The following is a 21784-nucleotide window of genomic DNA, read 5'->3' as shown; positions in this document are numbered from 1 at the left end:
CAGATGGCTTAACATTTCATTTTTCCACACATTTTAAAATATTGTTTAAAAGACAATCTGGGGAGTGGCCAAGATTCTCCAATAATCTTTTCTGGCATACTTTCATATGTGCTATCTAAAAAGAAAATCTTTAACTGAAGTTGTTTAGAAAATAAATGCCCAGGATATGGATGGATGCACATACACGTATGTACGTACACACACATATGTGTACACACACGTACACATATATATACATATGCATATATATATATGGAATTCTAAACATGATGATCTGGAAAAGAATGGTTTATACAAAAGGTTCAGGTAGATATGGGGTTTTTAGGGTCAGTTGTGCTGTAATTTCACAAAGCTGCAGAGAAATGAAGACAGATTTGAGCTCAAGGAGAGACACCCACATTCTGTGGCCTCAGCTCCAAGCTCTGAACAGGATGATAAGAGTTTCTTTCACACCACATGCTGAATAGCTGTTCTGCATTCCTACCAGTCTGCAAGCTCTGGCCCCTCCTTTGAAACCGCCTGTCCTCTGGGGCGGGTTGTAAAACCTACCCAGTCTCTTCCACTCCACTCCAGCCAAGTTTGCTAGATACAGACCTTAACTTTTGTACTGCAGAAAATGCCTTTGCATTATGCGAATCAGGGGCATGCTGTTAATCAACTGAGTTAAAACACTATGATTTTATGCAAAGAGGAGGAGGGACGAGGGAGAAGCCAGCCCACACATCCATCACCCTTTTAGAAGTGGGCGGAGTTTAAAGTTTCCCCAACTTCCAAGTTCCCACTTGACAGGCAATATTTCTGTGTAACTTTCAGCCCCACAAAACAGATGGTCCTTTGCCCGTCTCGAGCCCCGAGAGAGCCCAAAACAAAGCTCCTGGCCACTCCATGCCTCATAGGATCCATAGGTGGTTAATTTCACGAGGCTGTCAGACCAGTGCAGTTAGCAAAGAATGGAAGCTTAACTTATTCCAGAAGTTTTTCCTGCTACAGGAAAGTCCAGGGGACTGGAGCACAAAGGCCTGGGAAAGTTTCACTGCGTTATTTTTCAACAACGTCTTCCGCCATCTGACAAACCATCATCCTAAGCCCCAGGTGTCCTGGGAAGGAGAATTGAGGCACACGTGTTCGTAAACACGGCAGAAAGACGACTGAGCAGTCCCAAAGACAACCTGGGAAGTTCCTTAAGGAGACCCCCCTGGTGGAAAAGAGCCTCTGGGTTAGAGACCCACTCATTGATCACTGAGTGCCCAAGGGCAAGGTGATGGCCCAGACATCGTGCCAAATGGGGGTGCGCCACGGCAGCAAGCGAGAGCCCTCCTTCCCAGCTGGGAGGGAGAGAGGAAGGAGAGGGGGGACCGATCCGGGAGTCTGAAGACGGCGGCCCACTCACCCTCACTGCCGTACTGTTTGCCATTGTTCGCGCCCATCCTGTCGCCGTCATGCCCGCCGTCTCCCCGGACACTGCATAGCTGGGGCGCACCTCCTGCGCCTTCGGCCAGAGGAAAGCCTGTCCGACGGGACCGTTAGCCGCACATGCCCCTTCGCTCCGGGGCCGATCTGCGGCCGCGGGCGGCTCCTGTCCTCCGGTGGGAGGGGGCGCTGGGTCCCCTCCTGGCACCCAGATCGCGGCGGACCCGGCCGAGACAGCCTCCTCCCCTCCTAGAATCCGCGCTCGGGGCCGGCGGGAGCAGCGTCGCGGAGAGCCCGCGCCCCGGGGCCGCCCAGAGGCTCGCCGCGCCGCCGCCGCGGGGTCCCCATCCGCCCGCCCCGGTCCCCTGCGGTGCGCGCTGAGCCGCGCGGGCGCCTGACTCCCCCGCGCCGCCGCCTCCCTCGGCGACCCGCTTGCCCGCGGCTTCCCGGGGGAGGGCGCGGTGGCCACTTGTTGCGGGAGCCCCGAGTGAGCGGAGATGAGCGGCCCGGCGCGGCTCGCCTGCGGGCCGGACTTTTGTTAGCGCCAGGCGCCTCCTCTCGCCGCCCAGCGTCAATCACAGCTGGAGCCCCGGGGAGGAAGGCCGGCCCGAGATGCGCGGCCTTTTAAAGGGGCAGCGCGCCTTTTCGCGGCTCGGGCTCGGGGTCCCAGCCCTGGCGCGGGTTGTGTGCGCCTCCCGCGAACCGATTGGAGCGACGGAACGTGCTGCTGGCTCGGGTTTACTATTGTTCTTTTATAGGCTTGGCCCCCAATTTGTAAGAGGGGTTTCCAGGCGTCGTTCTAAATGCCCTGGGATTGTTTGCAAATATGGCCTATTTTAGGTGCGTGGGCATTTCAAATAAGCATGAATCGGTTTCTGATCCTGACACACCTCAGGGGTATACGTTGGCATTCTCCCGTGTCTCCCCATGTTTGGTGACTCAGGCGAGAAATGGAGCAAAAGGTGGGAAAACTTGAGGCGAACTTAGCAGGAGTGGATCCCTGAACAGCCGAAGACATTACCCGCCCTGGCGAAGGAAGTTTCCTGGCTCAGAACTTTTAAGAGCTTCTGAGCCAGGAAGTGTATTTTCTCCTCCTCCTATACTTTTTATTTTTTTTTTTTCTTGTGACTGGTGTTATCTTTTGTTTAATATCTTAGAACCTCTTTTGGAGATTTATAGGGCACGCGCAGACCGTTAAAATGGTTCTTTGGTGTTCCGTCCATTAAACAGAAAAAAAGGAAATTCTTAATGTTTTATTCCCTTTCCATGTAAATACCAAGAATTTTATAACGTTACGTCTTAGTAAAAACGAGGGCATTCATAGCGCAAATTTCTTTGTAGGGAGCCAAGCACATCACAAGTTTCTATTTACAGGTTTTGGATGTTGTGAATTAAACATACATAATAATGCAATCACATACGGTACTTCAGTAGAAAATCAAGTTTTATATTTATAAATTTTGTAAGAGACTTGCAATCACATGCAGAAATGTTAGTGATTTGACTTCCTATAAACTTTATATGGGCAATTTCCTTTCATTTGCTGCAATTGTCTTTCTTCAAGACAAGATAAAATATGATTCAGAATTTTAAAATTTAGATTTATTATGCAAAAGGTATCACATATTGGAAAAATATCAAATAAGGATAGGATAAATTATTTTTTATTTTGTTGATAGCATTTCTATTGTCCTAGTCCAAAACATTATGACTCTATTTTAATTCACTTTGAGACATCTAGTTTCTAGCACTCCCTGGGTAATAAGTTTTGCTTCCCAAATTGGGTGGTAGACTCTAAATAAGATAAGGGTATCAAAAATTTGGAATACTTCACTTAGATATATTCCATGCTGGTATAATTATATCAAAATGGATTCTGCTATCATGTGTAACTAAAAGAACCAGTACATTTTAAAAATGGGATAGTAAATTGGTTTTCAGAGATTCTACCTCAAAAACCTGATCTCTAATGGAGTTGACATGAACTTTATCTCCATGCAGAAGCAGATTGCCAGAGACCTGGGCCTTGTGATTTTCTGTCACCATTTAGAAAACTACCCTGGATTGCATCATTTCGGAGGCTTAGTTGAAGATAAACTTGCTGTAAAGTAGAATGAAACTCATCTGAATGTTTGATGGAGAGTTGACAACTTGCTTTTTTATAGACTATTATCTCCCTGATGTGCTCTTTTGAGGTGCCCAATCAGGAAACTGACAAGAGAAGAAACTGAAGCCAGATCTCAAAGAATTTAAATGACTAGAGTCACTCAGGATGTGATTGTGATTCAGGTTCTCTCCCTCTCCCACCACCTCCCCATGCTGGAATGGAACCCGAGGCAGATGCTCTACCTCTGACCTATATTCTCAGCCACAGTGTCTACTGACCTGGCTATTATTTATGTTTGAGTCGCTGTCCTCCCTTTTTGGGTGGGTCACCTTTCAGAATCTTTAATATTAAAGTAAAGCTAACAGTGAAACACAAATTGGAGTTACCAACAACCTTTATCTTCTTTGAAATTAAAGTCTGGTAAATTTTGTTCAAGGTTCTGTTGCCTGCAGCAATGGGAATAAGGATAATTCAGTTTATGAAACTTCAATTTAAAATAAAATAGAAAAGAAAAAGCACCTTACGTTTTAACTTCAATATGATTATAGAAATTGATATAAATGTATATTTGGCCCAGTCACTGTAAAAGTTTAGAAAAAAAACTGTTAAGCAAAATTAGATACAAAAGCACTATTCCTGCTAAGAGTAAAGGTGCATTCATATGTGTATATATTTCAATATTCAAAATTAAATCTATAAATATATTATTTTATCCCAAAATTTTAATCCTATAATCCAACTTCCAAACCTAGTCTGCAAGCTTCTTGAGACAGGGGTAGTGTGTTTTTTCAGGATTGTGTCCCCAAAATCGAGTATAATTCCTAATCAAGGTAGTCACTCACTCGGTACTTGCAGAATGAATGTTGAGCAAAGAGATGAAAATGATCTGAATGTTATTGCACATCCCCTGCCTCTGCTTTTGTGAAAAAGGGTCACAATTACTCTTAAATTTTTTTAAGTAAACATTCTGTTATGGTTTGGATATGAGGTGTTCCCCCAAAAGTTCATGTGGTAAGCAGGAATGTTCAGAGGTGAACTGATCAGATTGTGAAAACTGTAAACTAATTAGGGGATTAATCCACCTGATGGACTAATAATCCGAATGGACTACTACTGAGTTGTAACCATGGGTAGGGACAGCATGACTGGAGAAAGTCTGTCCCTGAGGATTACATTGCATCATTATCTCTTAGCTCCTTCTCTGCTTCCTTGTCACCAAGAGGAGAGCAGATTCTCTCCCTATGCTCTTCCACCATGATTCTCTGCCTCACCTCTGGCCCAGGTAAGGAAGTCAGCCGATCATGAACTAAAGCTCTGAAACCATGAGCCCAATATAAACTTTTCCTCCTCTAAGTTTTCTTCATCAGGTTTTTGGTCACAGCAACATACTCTAAGTCAGTAGAAAGGGAATAAAAACATATAGGTCAAGTATCCCTTTCCCAAAATACTTTGAATGATAACTGTTTCAGAGTTTGGAATTTTAAAGATTTTGGAATGGAAGGTTAGAAAACATCAGCAAAGAAATAGAAGGTAGGAATAAGCAGCAAGTGGGAATTTTACCACTGAAAGATAATAGATTATGATAATAGCTTTCTTAGTTTCAAGCTGATTTATAGGTGGATCTATTTAGCAATGAGGGATTTCAGAAAATAGCCTAAAATTGCACATACTCAAAATTTTGAATCTGGAGTTATCAGAATAAGCAAAATCTACTTACAAGAGGAACTGATCAATGACTAAATAACCCATTTATTTTGCCATGTGAGAAACTGATGCAAAAAAGGAAAACATCAGGGAAGAAAAAATCTGCATCTTCAATGATATCTACATTTTTATTTCTATTTCTCAGGGGCTACTTTAATAAATAGGTTGACACTCTTATAGAAATGTGTTCTTTTCCAAGAGCACTTCTTTTTAGAATATTGAATTCAAAAACTGACTTGATTTATACCATCAGTCCCACATTTTCTCTGGAGGTGGAGCCACTGGGCTTCAGGTTCATCCTCTGCACTTAGGACCCTTGATGGACATGCCGTCAGGGCTGCATTAATGAGGCCCTAATCCCAGGGCCAGTCAGTGTGCCTCCTCTGTTCTTCTGGTCCCTGGCTACCAGCAGTGTAAAGGAGCGCATCATTAATCACAGGCTTCCCTGGGAAAACAGTAGACAAAATAAACTCTCCCTTGAAATCCGAGGTGGGAAACATGCAATGCTAGAATCCCTGATTTTAAAAAACAATAAGAAATTTTGTTTAATAATCATAACACAGTAATAATGCCATTAATAATGAAGTCCTCAATTTAGAATCTGGAACATTCTTCCATGGGGGGGGGTTCTGGGGGTTCTGTCCACTGAGTCTGTCTCAAGATCTTCATCTCTTATTTGCTCCACTTGTATTCTCTTTTCAGTAACTGGATTAATGCTTTGAGCCCAAAATGAGACATATTTTTTTTATTACTGTAGATTAACATGTTGTTTGGTGCTCAGTTTCCATTTGTTCCTCTTGCTTGCGTTTTCGATCTGCTACATACTAAGGTCTGCCATCATTCCTGTTAGGTTTTTTACCAAGCTTAAAATGAAGCTTTGTGTTTGAAAGTTATAACAAGCCTAGGTGAAGATGGCGGTTGTACATTCTTTCATTTAGAAAATATAAAAATTCATTTTGTTTTGAAGCTAGATATTAACTGGAGTAGCTGTACACCCCTGAGAGTGGGGCAGTTGTGCCCTTCCCCTGACATTCCTTGTTGTTTAATTCTTTAGAATCTTAATGATGGTTTTTTTTTTTAATCCTGAGAGATAAACAGTAGACTTGTTAAGAAAAAAATGAAACTGTAACCAAAATTTTAAAATAAAGTTTAAAAAAAAAAAAAGAAATATTAGCTTGTAAAAGGAGGAAAAATGGAACAAAGAGTTGTATAAACAGAAGCTGTGCTTCTGCTCTTAGTTTTTTCACATTTATTTTGAATATTTTCCCCTCTTGAGGACCCGGGATTGCCTTCAAAAGTCTGAATCACCTTGCTCTCTTTACTTATTTTATATGTCAGAATACGGTTAGATTTGCATAGTCTTTATTACAATTATGGTGGAAAACAGTAACTTCCAGTTCAAGAGTAGGCTTGAGTTTAAATGTGTATATTACTAAAGGAAAAAAAAATATTGCTTTTTAATCATTATAAATTTATCCTCAAAATACAAAATCAGAGTCTCAGCAAAGCAAATATTTGTATCAGACAGATAGTGAGTGTATAAATGGTTATTATAACTACCAAACACTGAGTATATTGTAATTCAACAATTATATGAACTCTTTTATGGCATATACCACTGGCTGGCTCACACAACATACATTCTTCTTTACCTTCCCCTTGCCTTTCCTTCCTTTTACATCAAAAGTTAAGGACCTCCTATTATTACAGTGACAAAACAACATGGTATTGGCACCAAAACAGACACAACAACCAATGGTTCAGAATAGATGACACAGAGACAAACCAACGTAAATATAGTTACCTCATACTAGACAAAGGTGCCTAAAACATACGGGAGAAAAGGTAGCCTTTTAAACAAATCGCTCTGGGGAAACTGGAAATCTATCTGCAAAAGAATAGAACTTGACCCTTATCTCACTCTACACAAAACTCAACTCAAAGTGGATCAAAGACTAGGAATTAGACCAGAACCCCTGCGACTGCTAGAAGAAAATGTGGGCCCAATGCTCTAACACATTGGCACAGGAACCAACTTCTTTAACCAGATTTCTAAAGTACAAGAAATGAAACAAAAAAAATCAATAGGTGGAATGCCATCAAATTAAAAAGCTTCTGCACAGCAAAGGAAACACTTAGGAACATGAAGAGGGAGCCTACAGAATGGGAGAAGGTCTTTGCCACCTGCTCTTTGGATAGGACATTAAAGTCCAGAATATATAAAGAACTCAAAAAACTTAACACCAAAAGAAATCCCAAATAACCTACAAAATAAATGGGCAAAAGAAGTAAACAGACACTTCTCAAATGAGGAAATACAAATTGCCCACAAATTTGTGAAAACATTTTCAATACCTCTAAGAATAAGGGAAATGAAAAAACTACATTGATATTTCATCTCACTTCATCCAGAATTGCAGTTATCAAGACTACAAATAATAACTTAGGATGCAGGTAAAAATGTACACTCGTATATTGTTGGTGGGACTGCAAATTAGTGCAACCACTCTGGAAAGCAGTAAGGAGATTCCTCAAAAAACTAGGAGTGGAACCAACATGTGACTCAGTTATCTCACTCCTTGGTATGTATCCAAAAGATGTAAAATCAGGATACTAGAGAGATATAGCCACATTAATGTTTATAGCAGCACAACTCACAATAACCAAGTATGGAACCAACCTAGTTGTCCTGCAGCAGATGAATGGATAAATAAAATGTGGTTTATATACACAATGGAGTATTGCTCAGCCATAAAGAAGAATGAAATTATTGCATTTGTGGGTAAATGGATGGAACTGGGGACTATCATGCTGAAAGCACCCAGAAAACCACTCCAGATGCAGGAACTCACACAAGAGATTTTAATAAGCAAACAGAGTGCCTACCTTAAGGGCAAGAAAAAGAGAAAGCACTAATAATAGGGGAACCATTCTTAGGTACTGGAAACCCACAGGCTAATTGGCCCAATGACTAACGAGGAAGTTAACAATCTAGATTGAAAAATAATGTGTGGGGAGGGGACAGAATCAGGGAACAAATGGCTACAGCCTTGTTCCTTTCATTTCCCTTTTTTGTTTTTATAAGAAGATCCCTTTTGGGTCTGTAGATGAGGATTCATCTTCAATGACTGTTTCCTGCTGGACAAGGGCGTCCATGTGAAGTTTGATTCAGGGGAGGGAGATGTCATTGCAATAGGTGGGGGTGGGAGAGTGCACTTGTTGCCAGGCTCTGATTCATTCTTTACAAGGTCCCGATGGTCCTGTAATACAGCTGGACAGATCTATTGGGAAAATATTCCAATAGTTAGGAAAATGGCCGACAGGGTGAATGGCAGGTGAGGCAAGAATGTAGCAGGCAGTGCAGTCCTCATGGTTCAGTGTGGTTGTGTGGTGCCTCGGTGTTCTGGTCCTTGGTCTCCAGAACCAGAAGAAGGGTGGAGGACTTGATGGCCTTCAGTCTGAGGCAGAGAGATCCCACTGGAATGGCCGAGTATTGGTTGGAAAAAGCCTGAGGGTTAGAAGCTGAAGAGGAGTTTGTGGATTGAGAATAGAGCTTAACCAGAGAAACGCGTAGCCATCCCAGTAAACCTCACACCTTGACAGCCACTGGCATAGCCAGGATCACCTCATGGGGTCCCTGCCATTTGAGAGATGGAGGGGCTGTAGCCTCCTGAGGAGGAGAGATAAGAACTTGGTCTCCCATTTGAAGAGGTTGAGCCAGGGGGTCAGACAAGGGTCTGGGCAGGGGGGAGTTGGTGTAACCCCATAGGAATGCCCGAATATGGTTTATATGAGAAGGAAGAGGGGCAGGAAGGGGCAATAACCCCAGGGGAAGGATGGGACAACGGTATATCAGCTCAAAAGGGGAGATATTGGCAGGTTTCTTTGGGAGAGAACAAAGATGCAGAAGAGCAAGAGTTTAACCCAATCAAGGTGAAGTTATAAAGAAAGTTTGGTTAAGACATTTTTAAGAGTTCAGTTTATTCGTTCTACTTTACCTGATGATTTTGGGTGAAAGGGAATGTGGAAATGCCAAGGGACTCAAAGAGCCTAGGCAAGTTGTTGAGAAACTTGAGAGATAAATTCAGACCTATTACCTGACTGGAAGGAGGGAGGCACTCCAAAGTGAGGAATGATTTCATGAAGGATGAAGGTAGAGACAGTTAGTGCCCTTTTGTTGGAAGTGGGGATGGCTTCAACCCATCCCGAGAAGGTGTCTACCATGACCAAAAGGTATTTAGATTTTCTTACTGTGGGTATATGAGTGAAATCAATTGCCAGTCTACCCCTGGAATGGCACCACGGGCCTAGTGAGTCAGAAAAGTAGGGGGTCTGATGGCTGTAGGATTCGTTCATAGGCCAATCTCACATGTGGAGGAGAGTTCCTTCAGAAATGAGATGTCAGAGGAGGATAACTGCAAATGAGTCTTAACAAATTGTGAGAGTGAAGAAAGGTTGGGGTGAAATAAATGGTGGAGGTATGAAAGTACCTCCCTGTTGGGAGGTGGTGGAGGTAAGGGATTATGGAGAGTCATAACGGGGGCTGGTGTGCATGATAGGGCTGCTCTTCTAGCCTCCTCAGATGAGGCTTGTTGTTGCCTGAAGAGATGAATAATTGGTCTGTCTGATGAGCTCGGCAATGTACATGGCCTATGGTTGCTGGGAGGCGAAGAACCTCAAGGCGGTTTAGGATGTAGCTAGAGTTGGTGATGGAGTTCCCTTTTGTGGTAAGAAGGCCTCTCTCTTTCCAAGTAGCAGCATGGGAAAGGATAATGTGAAAAGCGTATTTGGAGTCAGTGTAGATTGTGAGGGATTCTCCCTTTGCGAGAGTGAATATGCAGGTGAAGGCGGTTAGTTCCGCCTGTTGGTTGTTGGTATTGTAGGTTAGTGGTCCTGACTCTACAACCTTTTCCAGGGAGACAATAGCATGAATCCCTTCATGGAGAAAAGAGCTCCCGTCACTGAACCATATGAAAGTAAGGTTGTGTAAGGTCCTCTCCTGAACAATGGAGGGGCAGGGAAGTACTTATGGGTTGCTGAAGCATGTATGTTGGAAGGTGGGGGTAAGAGCATGGCCGGATTTAAAGGAAGGGATGTCTTAAAGGAAAATAATAGCAGTTTGCAAAGTTAACACCTGACAGGGTGATAGAGTTTGCAGACTCTTATAAGTAAGAAGCTCGGACAGATGATGAGGTGAGAGCCCCAAAGGAAATTTTTTTTTGATTTCTGGGTTAAGACAAATGCTGCAGCCAATACCCTAAGACATGGCGCCCAGTCTTTAATAGTAGCATCTAGCCTTTTTGATAGGTATGCCACTAAGCCAAAAGTAGTACAGAACATGTACCCTAAGACCCTGAGTGAACCCACTTTTCTCAGAGACAAACAGGTAGAAGGGTCTGGTGATGTCAGGGAGGTATAGAGCTGGGACTTGAAGAGGGCTTTCCTTAGGGTCTGGAAAGGGGCTTCCACTGGGTTGAGAAGAGGTTCAGTGGGAGCGCCCTCTGAAGCCTCATACAAGGGGCCACCAGGATGGAAAACTTTGGGATCCAGAATGATAAATGTCCTGCTAGCCCTAGAAAGGAAAGGATTACTTCCCTGGTAGGTGGAGAGGGCATGTTCCGCAACAGTGCTTTTCTCTTACAGTGATGGCCTTAAATCCAGGTGAGAGACTAACTCCTAAGTAAATAACCCGAGGTTGGGAAAGCTGTACCTTTGCTGGAGAGACCCCATACCCTCTATCAGTCATAAAATTTAGAAGCTTAATAGTGTCCCCTTGGGAGTCCTTGAGAGGGACTACATAGAAGATCATCAACATACTGTAAGAGGGAGGAAGAAACGAAAGTAAGAGAGTCAAGATCGTGAGACAGTGGCCAAAGAGGTGAGGGCTGTCCCAACATCCCTGTGGGAGAACTTTCCAGGTCAGCTGAGAAAAAACCTGAGTGAGAGGGTCAGTTCAGGTGAAGGCAGAGATCTTGCAAGTCAGGATGAAGAGGGACAGTGAAAAAGGTGTCCTTCAAATCCAACACAGAGAAGTATGTGGTGGAGGAGGGGATAGAGGAAAGCAAAGTGAGGGATTGGGCACAATGAAGAATCTGGGGACAACTGCCAAGTTAATGATGTGGAGATCTCGCATCAATTGGTAGGATCCACTAGGCTTCCTAACGGCCAGGATGGGAGTGTTATCAGGTGAGTTGGCGGGGCTCAGGAAGGCTTTCTGCCTCAAATCCTGGATGACCGGTTGAAGTCCTGAGGGGGTCCTTTGGGGAAAGTGATATTGGGCTGGGTAGGATATTGGGTCCTTCAAGCAAATGAGTACAGAGGATCCTGTGGCTACAGAGGGTATGTGGGTGTCCAGACTTTGGGGTCAACAGGGAGGGAGGAAGGGGATATGAAGACTCAGGTTGGGTTGTATGTTCCTGCAAGGTCAAGAGGAGAGGAATAGCAGAGGAGTCTTGGTGGAGGCACATGGTGGGTGAGAAGGAAATAGAGGCACCCAATTTAGTTAGGGTGTCCCTTCCCAGGTGGGAAATGGGACACCAAGGAATTATCAAAAAGGAATGAGTGAAGCAGATTTGTCTGATATGGCAAATTATTGGAGGGGTTTGTAGGGGGTGGTATGGTCTTCCCTCTACCCAACAATAGAGGATTTGGCAGGGGAAGTGGGTCCCCAAAAGTCCTGCAGCACTGAAAAGGTGGCTCCAGTATCTATAAGGAAAGGGAGCTGCCTGCCTGCCACTGTAAGGGTCACCCGGGACTCCTGAGCGGTGATGGTTGTCAGGTGTAGAAGTCCTGGGCCCCTTCAGTCATCCATTGCCAATCCCAGTAAGTCACTGGGGGGGGTGGTGCGGGGGGGTGACCTGGCACTTCTCTGAGCACCAGGGCAATCCATTACCCAGTGTGCCAGTTGGTAGCATTTTAGACAAGGATCTGGTGGCTGCTGGGGGTTGGGGCAGTCTCGTGCCTAGTGGCCCTCTTGTCTGCACTTGGAGCATGGGCCTGGAGGTCTTCTGAGAGCTAGGGTGCCTAACAGTGGCCAACTGAGCAGATCTAATTGACTGAAAGGCGTTGACTAGTATTAGGTATTTTAGTTTTGGGCTTTTTTTTTTTTTTTTTTCCCCTTCCGTTATTCACCCTGAATGCCACCACTAGACCCTCTGGCTGTGGGGTAAGTGTCCCCCTGTCCAACTGCCTCAGTTTAGCTTTTATATTCAGGTAACTTTGAGAAAAAAAATAATAAATCATGAGTAGCTGTTGTCCCTCCAGAGGGACCTAATGACCTCTGTGAGGAGACTCAGAAAGGTGGATGGGTTTTCAGTTTTGTCCTGTATTACTTCCTAAGTTTATCATAATTAGTAGGTTTAATGGCAGTCTTTCAAAGGCCTGCAAGGACGCAAGTTTGGAACTCGTCCCGCAGCACACGCGCGATCCCCGTGTTATAGTCCCATTGGGGCTCTCCATCCAGTACTGCTTCAGCCCCAGTGGGATGGGTCGGGTTGATTGGTGAACCTCATCTGCATAAATGCTCACCTGTTCCCAGACTCTCCAGCACTCCTCAGGGGTCAAGGTATTAGACATGATCATATAAATGTCATGCCAGGTAAGATCATAAGACTGAGTAAGATAAGATACTGAAATTCCTTGATAAAGTTCACAGAGTTGGAAATGAAGGAGCCTAGATGCTTCTCTATCTTGGAAAGATTGGAAAGCGAAAAAGGAACATGGACTCTGATCACTCCCTCCACACCAGCCACCTCCTGTAGGGGGACTAGAACATGCTTTCGAGACTGCACAACGTGAGGGCTAGGCAGGCTGGAGGGGGCGGGAACAGAAACAAAGCAGGGCAAAGGGGATGGAGGAGTGGGGGCCAGAGGGGCCTCTGCCGCAGTAGACCGGCATGGAGGTGGTTCAATAGCCGGGTTGAAGTTGGAGAAGGAGGAGGGATTGGGAGGTGCAGAAGAAGCCAAAGGAGGTGTTCGGACTTGCAGGGAGAGCAAAAATCATGTCTAGTGCACAAGAAAGAGACAGCTTGGAGATAAAGAATTTCTTTCCATTTGCCCACTCACTCACAAAATTGTGTAAGTTCCTCAAAACATTAGTATCCAAAGTGCCATTAATCAGCCTTCTAGATTGATTTTCCAAAGAAACTGTGACCAAATATCATTACACAAGCAAATAAGTTTTGGTGGCTCTAGCTCAGGGATCAGGTGAAGCGATTTAAGACTTTCTAGTAGACACCCAGGGGTGAATCTGCCAGAATGGAGGACCCAGATCCCATAGTGGAGACTGATACAGCCAGGTCAGTGTCCAAGGCGTCCCGAGGTCACAGACTCATTTGCTGGAGACAAGAAGGCAGCACAGTGATGGGAGGCATCACCCCTGTCGTGTGTGCTGGGTAAAAGCTGAGAGGGCTGAGGACCTGCTGTCAGGATTTTCAAGAGGGAAAGTGAAGAGGAGCCTCAACTCAGAGAGAGAATCTCCACCACAAAGATTGGGGACACGCCCACCAGATAAGGTCAACTCAGGGGGTCAGCCGTTTGTAAAAGTGTTGACTGGGGGAACCCCCACTCCTCAACTACCTCAAGGGTGCCAGATGATCAATGGTCATGCTTCAGGTCAGCAGAGGAGTGTTTAAGTCGACCTAGGGGAAAACTCGCCACTCTGAAGCCGGTGTCTGGATGTGGAGGAGAGTGTCCAGGCGAATGGAAAGTGAGAGCAGTGACCGAGGGTCTGGGGTGACAGATGGGATTCCACCCACCTAAATGGCGGTAGAAGAGCTTCTGAGTCACAGCACCAATGAAAGCACCCAGAAACCACTCTGTCGCAGGAACTCACACAAGAGATTTTAATAAGCAGAAGAACAGAATGTCTGTTCTTAAGGGCGAGAGAAAGAGAAAGAGCACTAATAGCAGGGGAACCACCCTTAAGTAGGGGAAGCCCATGGGCTAATTGGACCAATGACTAACAAGGAAGTTAACAATCTAGATTGAAAAATAGTGTGTGGGGAGGGGGCAGAATCAGGGGAGAAATGGCTACAGCCTTGTTCCTTTCACATGCTAAGTGAACTAAATCAGGCCCATAAAGTCAAAGTTTGAATGCTTTCAATGATATGCACAAGTTAGTCCAAATTAAGAGAAAAACAAAAGAAGAAAAGGTGAGGGGTGGAATTCCAGCAAAATAGAAGGAAGATCAGTAGAATAGACAAAGGAACCTAGGAGGAGGGAAGAGGCACAGGATAAGGAAAGAACAATGAGATGAACCTGACCTAATTTCCTATGTACATGTATGAACACACCAAAGTGAATCTCACCATCGTGTGCATCCACAAGACACTAAAACAAAAAATTTCAAAAACCCTATAATAGCAGAAAGATCAGTAGAGAGAAGGAAACAGGGGAGGGAGGAGGAGAGGGAAAGGGGAAGTCCTGGGGACTGAATTAGAGCAAATTGTATTCCACACTTTTATTATGTCAAAATGAATATTATTATGGTTTAGATATGAGGTGTCCCCAGAAGTTAATGTATGAGAAAGTTTAAAGGTGAAATGATTGGGTTATGAGAGTCTTAACCTATCACCGTATCAGTCCCCTGATGGGGATTAACTGGGTGGTAACTGTAGGCAGGGGGATATGAATGAAGGAGGTGGGTGGCTGGGAGCATGTCCTTGGGGCTTATACTTTTTCCGTGGTGAGGACAGAAGTCTCTTGTGCTTCCTGTCCTCATGTCCTGAGCTGCTTTCCTCCCCTACAACCTTCATCATGATGTTCTGCCTCACCTCAGGCTCAGAGCAATGGAGCTGGCCATCTATGGACTGAGACCTTTGAGACTGTGAGCCCCCAAATAAACATTTCCTCCTATACCTGTTCTTGTCAGGTCTTTGGGTCAGAGCAGTGAAATAGATGACTGAAACATCTATGTAGAACTAAAAAGAGCTAATAAGAAAAAGGACTATTATACATACATAAGGGGAAATAAAGAACCTAAATAAATAAGGAAAAACGTTACATTTTTGTTTTCTCATTGCAATTACTAGATATAAATGATGTATAACAGTGTCCTAGTCAGAGAAATGTGAGTGAAATTCATTAGGAGAGCCTAAAATAGATTTTACTTTTGAAATTCAGAGAGAGCTCTACTACAATTTGTTCCCTCTTTCTAACCTTCAACAATGTTTCTTGAACTGTAGTAACCATCTTGTGAACTTAGGGAAAAGACAAGAGCATTATAAGGATTACGATATAGATTCCTAAAGGCTAAGGCCACTAAAATACCTCTAGCAATCTGTGTCTTCAAACTCCTGATAATGGAGTCATAAAAATTATTTTTATGGTTCACATAGTTGACTTCTCCATTACTTAGAGCTAACTGCAGTCTTAATATGTAAACAGCTTTTTAATTTAAAAAGGAAAATACAGATAACAGGATAATATTTCCATTTATAATGGACAATTTCAAAATACATGGATGCTTAACTGTTAAATTTTAAGTTATGTAGAAAATATACTTAAACAAAACTATCCATTTTCTACAATAACCCTGGCCCCTTAAAATATCACTCTCTTCACTTTCCATCACACCTAAATATTCTAATGCATATATGAAAAATACACATTTATACAAAGGAAGTATTTTCAATGTCTTTATAAAGACTGTTTAATGTCAAAATTTTATGTCACATAGGAAAATTATAAAATAGCATAAGGAATGAAACAACACATTTTCTTTCTCAACTACGGATAATATAAAACTTTCCTGGAATTCAGTGTAACTTTCTTGAAAAAAAGTTTTAATAGAGTTTATTATTTGTTTTAAGAGGAAATGTGTGCATTTGTTTTCTGGAAACAATGAATTAATTTCCTGACACAAGTAGTTTTCATGAGTCACCTTTCTCTGACAAACCCAGTGGACTTTGCAGTGTTGGATGAGGGACTATCATTTCTAGCTGTTAGTGAGCATCTAGGGCTTAATTGGAAAGGACTTTGTGACTTGTGCTCTGTGGTCTTGAGGCTTATGAAAACTAGGATATAAGTAATGATTCTCAGAACTGGTAACTGCAGCCCAGCTGCCCAAAGCCCAGACGGTCTCACACACACATCAGGATCAATGCATCTGTTTAACACCATTCTAAGCCCCAAGAAGCAGCCATTGTGAGGCAGACACTGATCTCGTAGAGATGGAATCATCATGGGAAGAAGCAGAAAATAAACATGTTCACATATAAACATAGGGTTTCAGAGTACAAACAATGCTATGTAGAAAAATAAAGCAAGATGATGATATATAGGAGGTGGTTTTTGCTACAGTGGTTGCTTTAGTTGGGGAAACCAGAGAATGTGCTTCTGTTGATGTAGTATTTGTGTTGAAACTTGAATAATGACAAGGATGTAGCCCATAGAGATTTGAGAGAAAGAATACTCAAGATAGAATACAAAGTCCCTAAGACTAGAATGGGCTGAGCATATCCCAGAGCCAGAAAAGACATTAATGTATCAGTCAAATGTACCAGCCAGTTATTGCTATGATAATGTCATGTATAAGTTGTCCCCAAACTCAGAGGTTCAAAACAAGTAATTGTATACCTAATATATCTTGTTTTCAGGTCTGCAGGTCAGTTTGGGCCACTGTAATTTGAGCTAATTGGGTGGGCTAGACATGGCGTCAGAATTTAAATATGGTTCAGGTTCCCCCCAAGTCCTTCTGAGATGCAGGCTAAAGCAACTGAGGTTCCCTTGAGCATGTGTTCCTCATGACAGCTCTCAGGACCAAGAGAGGTCACACCAAACCTTGAAAACACGTTTGAAATCTCCACAAACACCACAAACAAAAGAAAGAAAGTCACATGGTCAAGTACAAATCTAGTGGAGGAAGATGCTCAGTCCACCTTCGTGCAGCAAGGTTACATGACAAAAGAATTAAGAAAATTACTCTACTGTAGCCAGCATGGTTGGAATGCTGTAAATAAAAGGATGTTTCATAGGTTTGTAGAGAAGGATCAAGACCAGATCATATTGGGTTTATGAGCATGATCATCATTCTGAATTTATTTTAATTATAATACAAAGCAGGGAGATTTGAGTACAAATGTGATTGATCTGATTGATATTTTTAACTATCACATGCTAAGCCTGTGTGAGGAGACTGACAGACTCTCAGCAGCTCAAGAACATGCTCAAATGCCTCTTTCCCAGGATAGGTGAGTGAAATTTGACTTTGATAAGTACAAAAGTAATTTTAAAAAGAAAAAATGGCCATATTCAAAGTGCATTTTGGAGGTAGAGTCAACAGACTCCCTGATTGTAATTTATGAAAAAAAAAAAGAAGAAAATCAAAGATGATAGCCAGGTTTTTGCTTGAGCAAGAGGGGAGAGAGTGTTTGGGAAGATGCGGGAGAAACACTTTAGGGACTTCTGGCATCCAGAAATCTGTATTGCACACGTCGAACTTCAGACTTAATCAGACACAGAAGAAGAGATGGCCACCATCAGTGAACCTAATGAGTCTGCTATCAGGAGAGAGAACATCACTGCACACGGGGAGTTGGGAGTCATCAGCATAAGCTAAGTGTTAATGCCGTGGATCCAGATGAGGGGGTTAGGAAGAAGATGTAGATACTGTAGAAAGCTAAGGATAGACCCTGACATATGTCGACACGTAGCTATAAGTGATTGGCAGAGGAGATTGGGAAGTGGATATCAAGGTGGAAGGAAAATACAGGAAAGTTTGGTATTAGGAGACAGAAGGTAGGAATGCTTCAGCAAGAAGGAAGTAGACCAACATGGCCAAACCTGCTCACATGCAACAAGCAGACCCTGGGTTTGGCAGAGGTGTTCCTGGTGAGCTGTCTGGGAAGCCATCTTAAGCCATTTCAGTGGAGAAGCGTGGGAGAGACTGGGGAGCGTTGAGGGGAAAGAGAAGGGTTCTTTTCGTTTGGTTTGGATGGATGGATTCTATCAGGTGACTCTTGTATATTGGTGGGAGTATATCATAAGACAGAAAATCCGGATCCAAGATGGCGGACTAGAAGGTGACTGCATCCCCAGTCGCTCCAGAACCCAGGAGTCAAGAAGGGGAGGCATTGAGAGACTCGGACTAAAATAGAGCCACGGGTGAGTCTGCCCACTGGGTAAAGCTCGACCCGGGTGGCAGGCCCAGATAGAGGTGGCTTATCGGAGCAGGGCAGGGCAGCTAGAGTCTTCCACAAGCAGCCCTGAGCACTCCGGCAGTGGGCCCCTCCCACACAGACAGCTTCTCCAGGTTCTCGGAGCAGGCCCCCTAGTGAGAGCCTTTCTGATCAGAACAAGCTCCAAGTCCCGGAGCCAGCACAGCGTGCTCCGGCCCGCAAGCGGCTTCAGGGACCAGGACAGGGCAGCCAGAGACTTCCCCAAGCAGTCCGGCCCCCTGCGGTGGGAGGCGCCTTTCAAGGCTAGCTTCTCGGAGCAGACCGCCCAGTGAGAGCCTTTCTACAAAGAGCCAGCCACAAGTCCCCGAGCCAACGGAGAGCTTTGATCCGCAAGCAGCTTCTGGGATCAGGGCAGGGCAGCCAGAGACCTCTTCAGGCGACTCTGCCCACTCCGGCCGCAAGCTCTTTCCATGGGGTGATCCAAGATGGCGGCCTAGAGGGTGACTGCATCTCCAGTCACTCCAGAACCCAGGACTCAAGAAGGGGAGGAATTGAGAGACTTGGACAAAAATAGAGTCACGGGGTGAGTCTCCCCCACTGGGCGAAACTTGGCCTGGGCGGCAGGCACAGATAAGGGTGGCTTATCAGAACAGGGCAGGGCAGCTAGAGTCTTCCCCAGGTAGCCTTCCACACTCCGGCAGTGGGCTCCTCCCACACGGCCAGCTGCACGGTGCAGGCCCCCAGTGAGAGCCTTTCCGCACAGAGCCAGCTCCAAGCTCTGGAACCAGTAGGGGGCTAGGGGCAGCTTTCTTCGGAAGCACTGCATTATCAAGTTCCTCCAAGACTTCAGGCTACTGAAGGCTGGGAGGTGATACACTGGAAATCTACCGGGACACTATAAGCCAATAGAGGAAATCTGCAATATCTCAGAGTCCCACTGACATCTGACCAATATGAGAAAACAAGGGAAGAAAATGTCTCAAACAAACCTAGATACTACATCAATAAAACCCAATGACAGCACAGCAGAAGAAATGTCAGAAAGGGAGTTCAGAATGTACATAATTAAAACAATCAGGGAAGCAAATGAGGAGATGAAAGAGCAAATGCAGGCATTAAATGATCGCACCAATCAACAGTTAAAAGACCAAATACAAGAAGCAAGAGATCATTTCAATAAAGAGTTAGAGATACTGAAAAAAAAAAAAAACTGAAATCCTTGAAATGAAGGAAACAATAAACCAAGTTAAAAACTCCATAGAAAGCATAACCATAGGATAGAACACCTGGAAGATAGAACCTCAGACATTGAAGACAAAATATTTAATCTTGAAAACAAAGTTGGCCAAACAGAGACGATGGTAAGAAATCATGAACAGAATCGACAAGAATTATGGGATATCATGAAAAGGCCAAATTTGAGAATTATTGGGATTGAGGAAGGCTTAGAGAAACAAACCAAAGGAATGAACAATCTATTCAATGAAATAATATCAGAAAATTTCCCAAATCTGAAGAATGAAATGGAAAACCAAGTACAAGAGGCTTATAGGACTCCAAATATACAAAATTACAACAGACCCTCACCAAGGCACATTATTATGAAAATACCTAACATACAAAATAAAGACAGAATTTTAAAGGCCGCGAGAGAAAAGAATCAAATTACATTCAGAGGGAAGCCAATAAGAATATCAGCAGATTTTTCAATTCAGACCCTAAAAGCTAGAAGGGCCTGGAACAACATTTACCAAGCCCTGAAAGAAAACGAATGCCAACCAAGAATCTTATACCCAGCAAAACTTACCTTCAAATTTGACGATGAAATAAGATCCTTCCATGATAAACAAAAGCTAAAGGAATTTACAAAAAGAAAGCCAGCATTACAGAACATTCTCAGCAAAATATTCCACGAGGAAGAGATGAAAAACAGTGATGCAAATCAGCAACAGGAGGCGCTAGCCTAAAGGAATAGCCAAATAAAGGAGAAACCAAGTCATTTCAAAAAACAAAAATGAGTCAAATGACTGGGAATACAAATCATATCACAGTAATAACCCTGAATGTTAATGACCTGAACTTATCAATCAAAAGACATAGACTGGAAGATTGGATTAAAAAGAAAAATCCAACAATATACTGCCTGCAAGAGACTCATCTCATAGAAAGAGATACCCATAGACTAAAGGTGAAAGGATGGGGTAAAACATACCATGCACACGGACACAGCAAAAAAGCTGGAGTATCCATCCTCATTTCAGATAATATGGACTTCAAGCCAAAACTAGTCAGAAGGGATAAAGAAGGACATTACATGCTGCTTAAAGGAACCATAAATCAGCAAGACATAACAATCATAAATATCTATGCCCCGAACATTGGCTCATCCACGTACGTCAAAAAAATCCTTCTCAATTCCAGAAGTCAAATAGACCACAATACAATAATACTAGGCGATTTTAACACACCTCTCTCACCACTGGATAGATCTTCCAAACAAAAATTGAATAAAGAAACCATAGATCTCAATAACACAATCAACAATTTAGACTTAACCGACATATATAGAATATACCATCCAACAAAGAACGAATACACTTTCTTCTCAGCAGCACATGGATCCTTCTCTAAAATAGACCATATTTTATGCCACAAAGCTACTGTTAGCAAATACAAGAAGATAGAGATACTACCTTGTACTCTATCAGATCATAATGGATTGAAATTAGAAATAAATGACAGAATAAAAAACAGAAACTTCTCCAATACCTGGAGATTAAATAATACACTATTATATGATGAATGGATAACAGAAGACATTAGGAGAGAAATAAAAAAATTCTTAGAAGTAAACGAGAACAAAGACACATCATATCAAAATCTCTGGGACACTATGAAAGCAGTACTTAGAGGAAGATTTATTTCATGGGGCACATTCAACAAAAGAAGTAGAAATCAACAAATAAACAACTTAACACTACAGTTCAAAGCCCTAGAAAAAGAAGAGCAGACCAATACCAAAAGTAGTAGAAGACAGGAAATAGTTAAAATCAGAGCCAAAATCAACGAAATTGAAACAAAAGAAACAATTGGAAAAATCAACAAAATAAATAGTTGGTTCTTTGAAAAAATAAACAAAATTGATAAACCCTTAGCCACACTAACAAAGAGAAAGAGGGAGAAAACTCAAATTACTAAATTCGGAATGAAAAGGAAACATCACAACAGACACGAGTGAAATACAAAACATAATTAGAAGCTATTTTGAAAATCTATACTCCAACAAAACAGAAAACCTCAAAGACATCAACAAATTTCTAGAGACATATGAATTACCTAAACTGAACGAGGAGGACATACACAACTTAAATAAATCAATTTCAAGCAATGAAATAGAAGAGGTCATCAAAAGCCTACCAACAAAGAAAAGTCCAGGACCAGATGGG

At 43.0% G+C, this 21784-nt stretch overlaps 1 protein-coding gene across 1 annotated transcript in view; it reads right to left on the bottom strand.

Annotated features, from left to right (window-relative positions):
• Fbxl7 (F-box and leucine rich repeat protein 7) overlaps nucleotides 1–1927 on the bottom strand; it is a 386769-nt gene extending 384842 nt beyond the window's left edge. The window contains exon 1 of the mRNA XM_047556568.1: nucleotides 1391–1927. Within this exon, the coding sequence (XP_047412524.1) occupies nucleotides 1391–1427 (37 nt within the window). The 5' untranslated portion in view covers nucleotides 1428–1927. The remainder of the gene's footprint in view (nucleotides 1–1390) is intronic.
• Between the last annotated feature and the right edge of the window lie 19857 nt (nucleotides 1928–21784).

This window comes from Sciurus carolinensis, chromosome 6, assembly GCF_902686445.1.
Source record: "Sciurus carolinensis chromosome 6, mSciCar1.2, whole genome shotgun sequence".
In the NCBI taxonomy this organism is placed as follows: domain Eukaryota; kingdom Metazoa; phylum Chordata; class Mammalia; order Rodentia; family Sciuridae; genus Sciurus; species Sciurus carolinensis.
The sequence above is the reverse complement of the archived record's forward strand: the minus strand, read 5'-3'. Positions and strand labels throughout refer to the sequence as shown.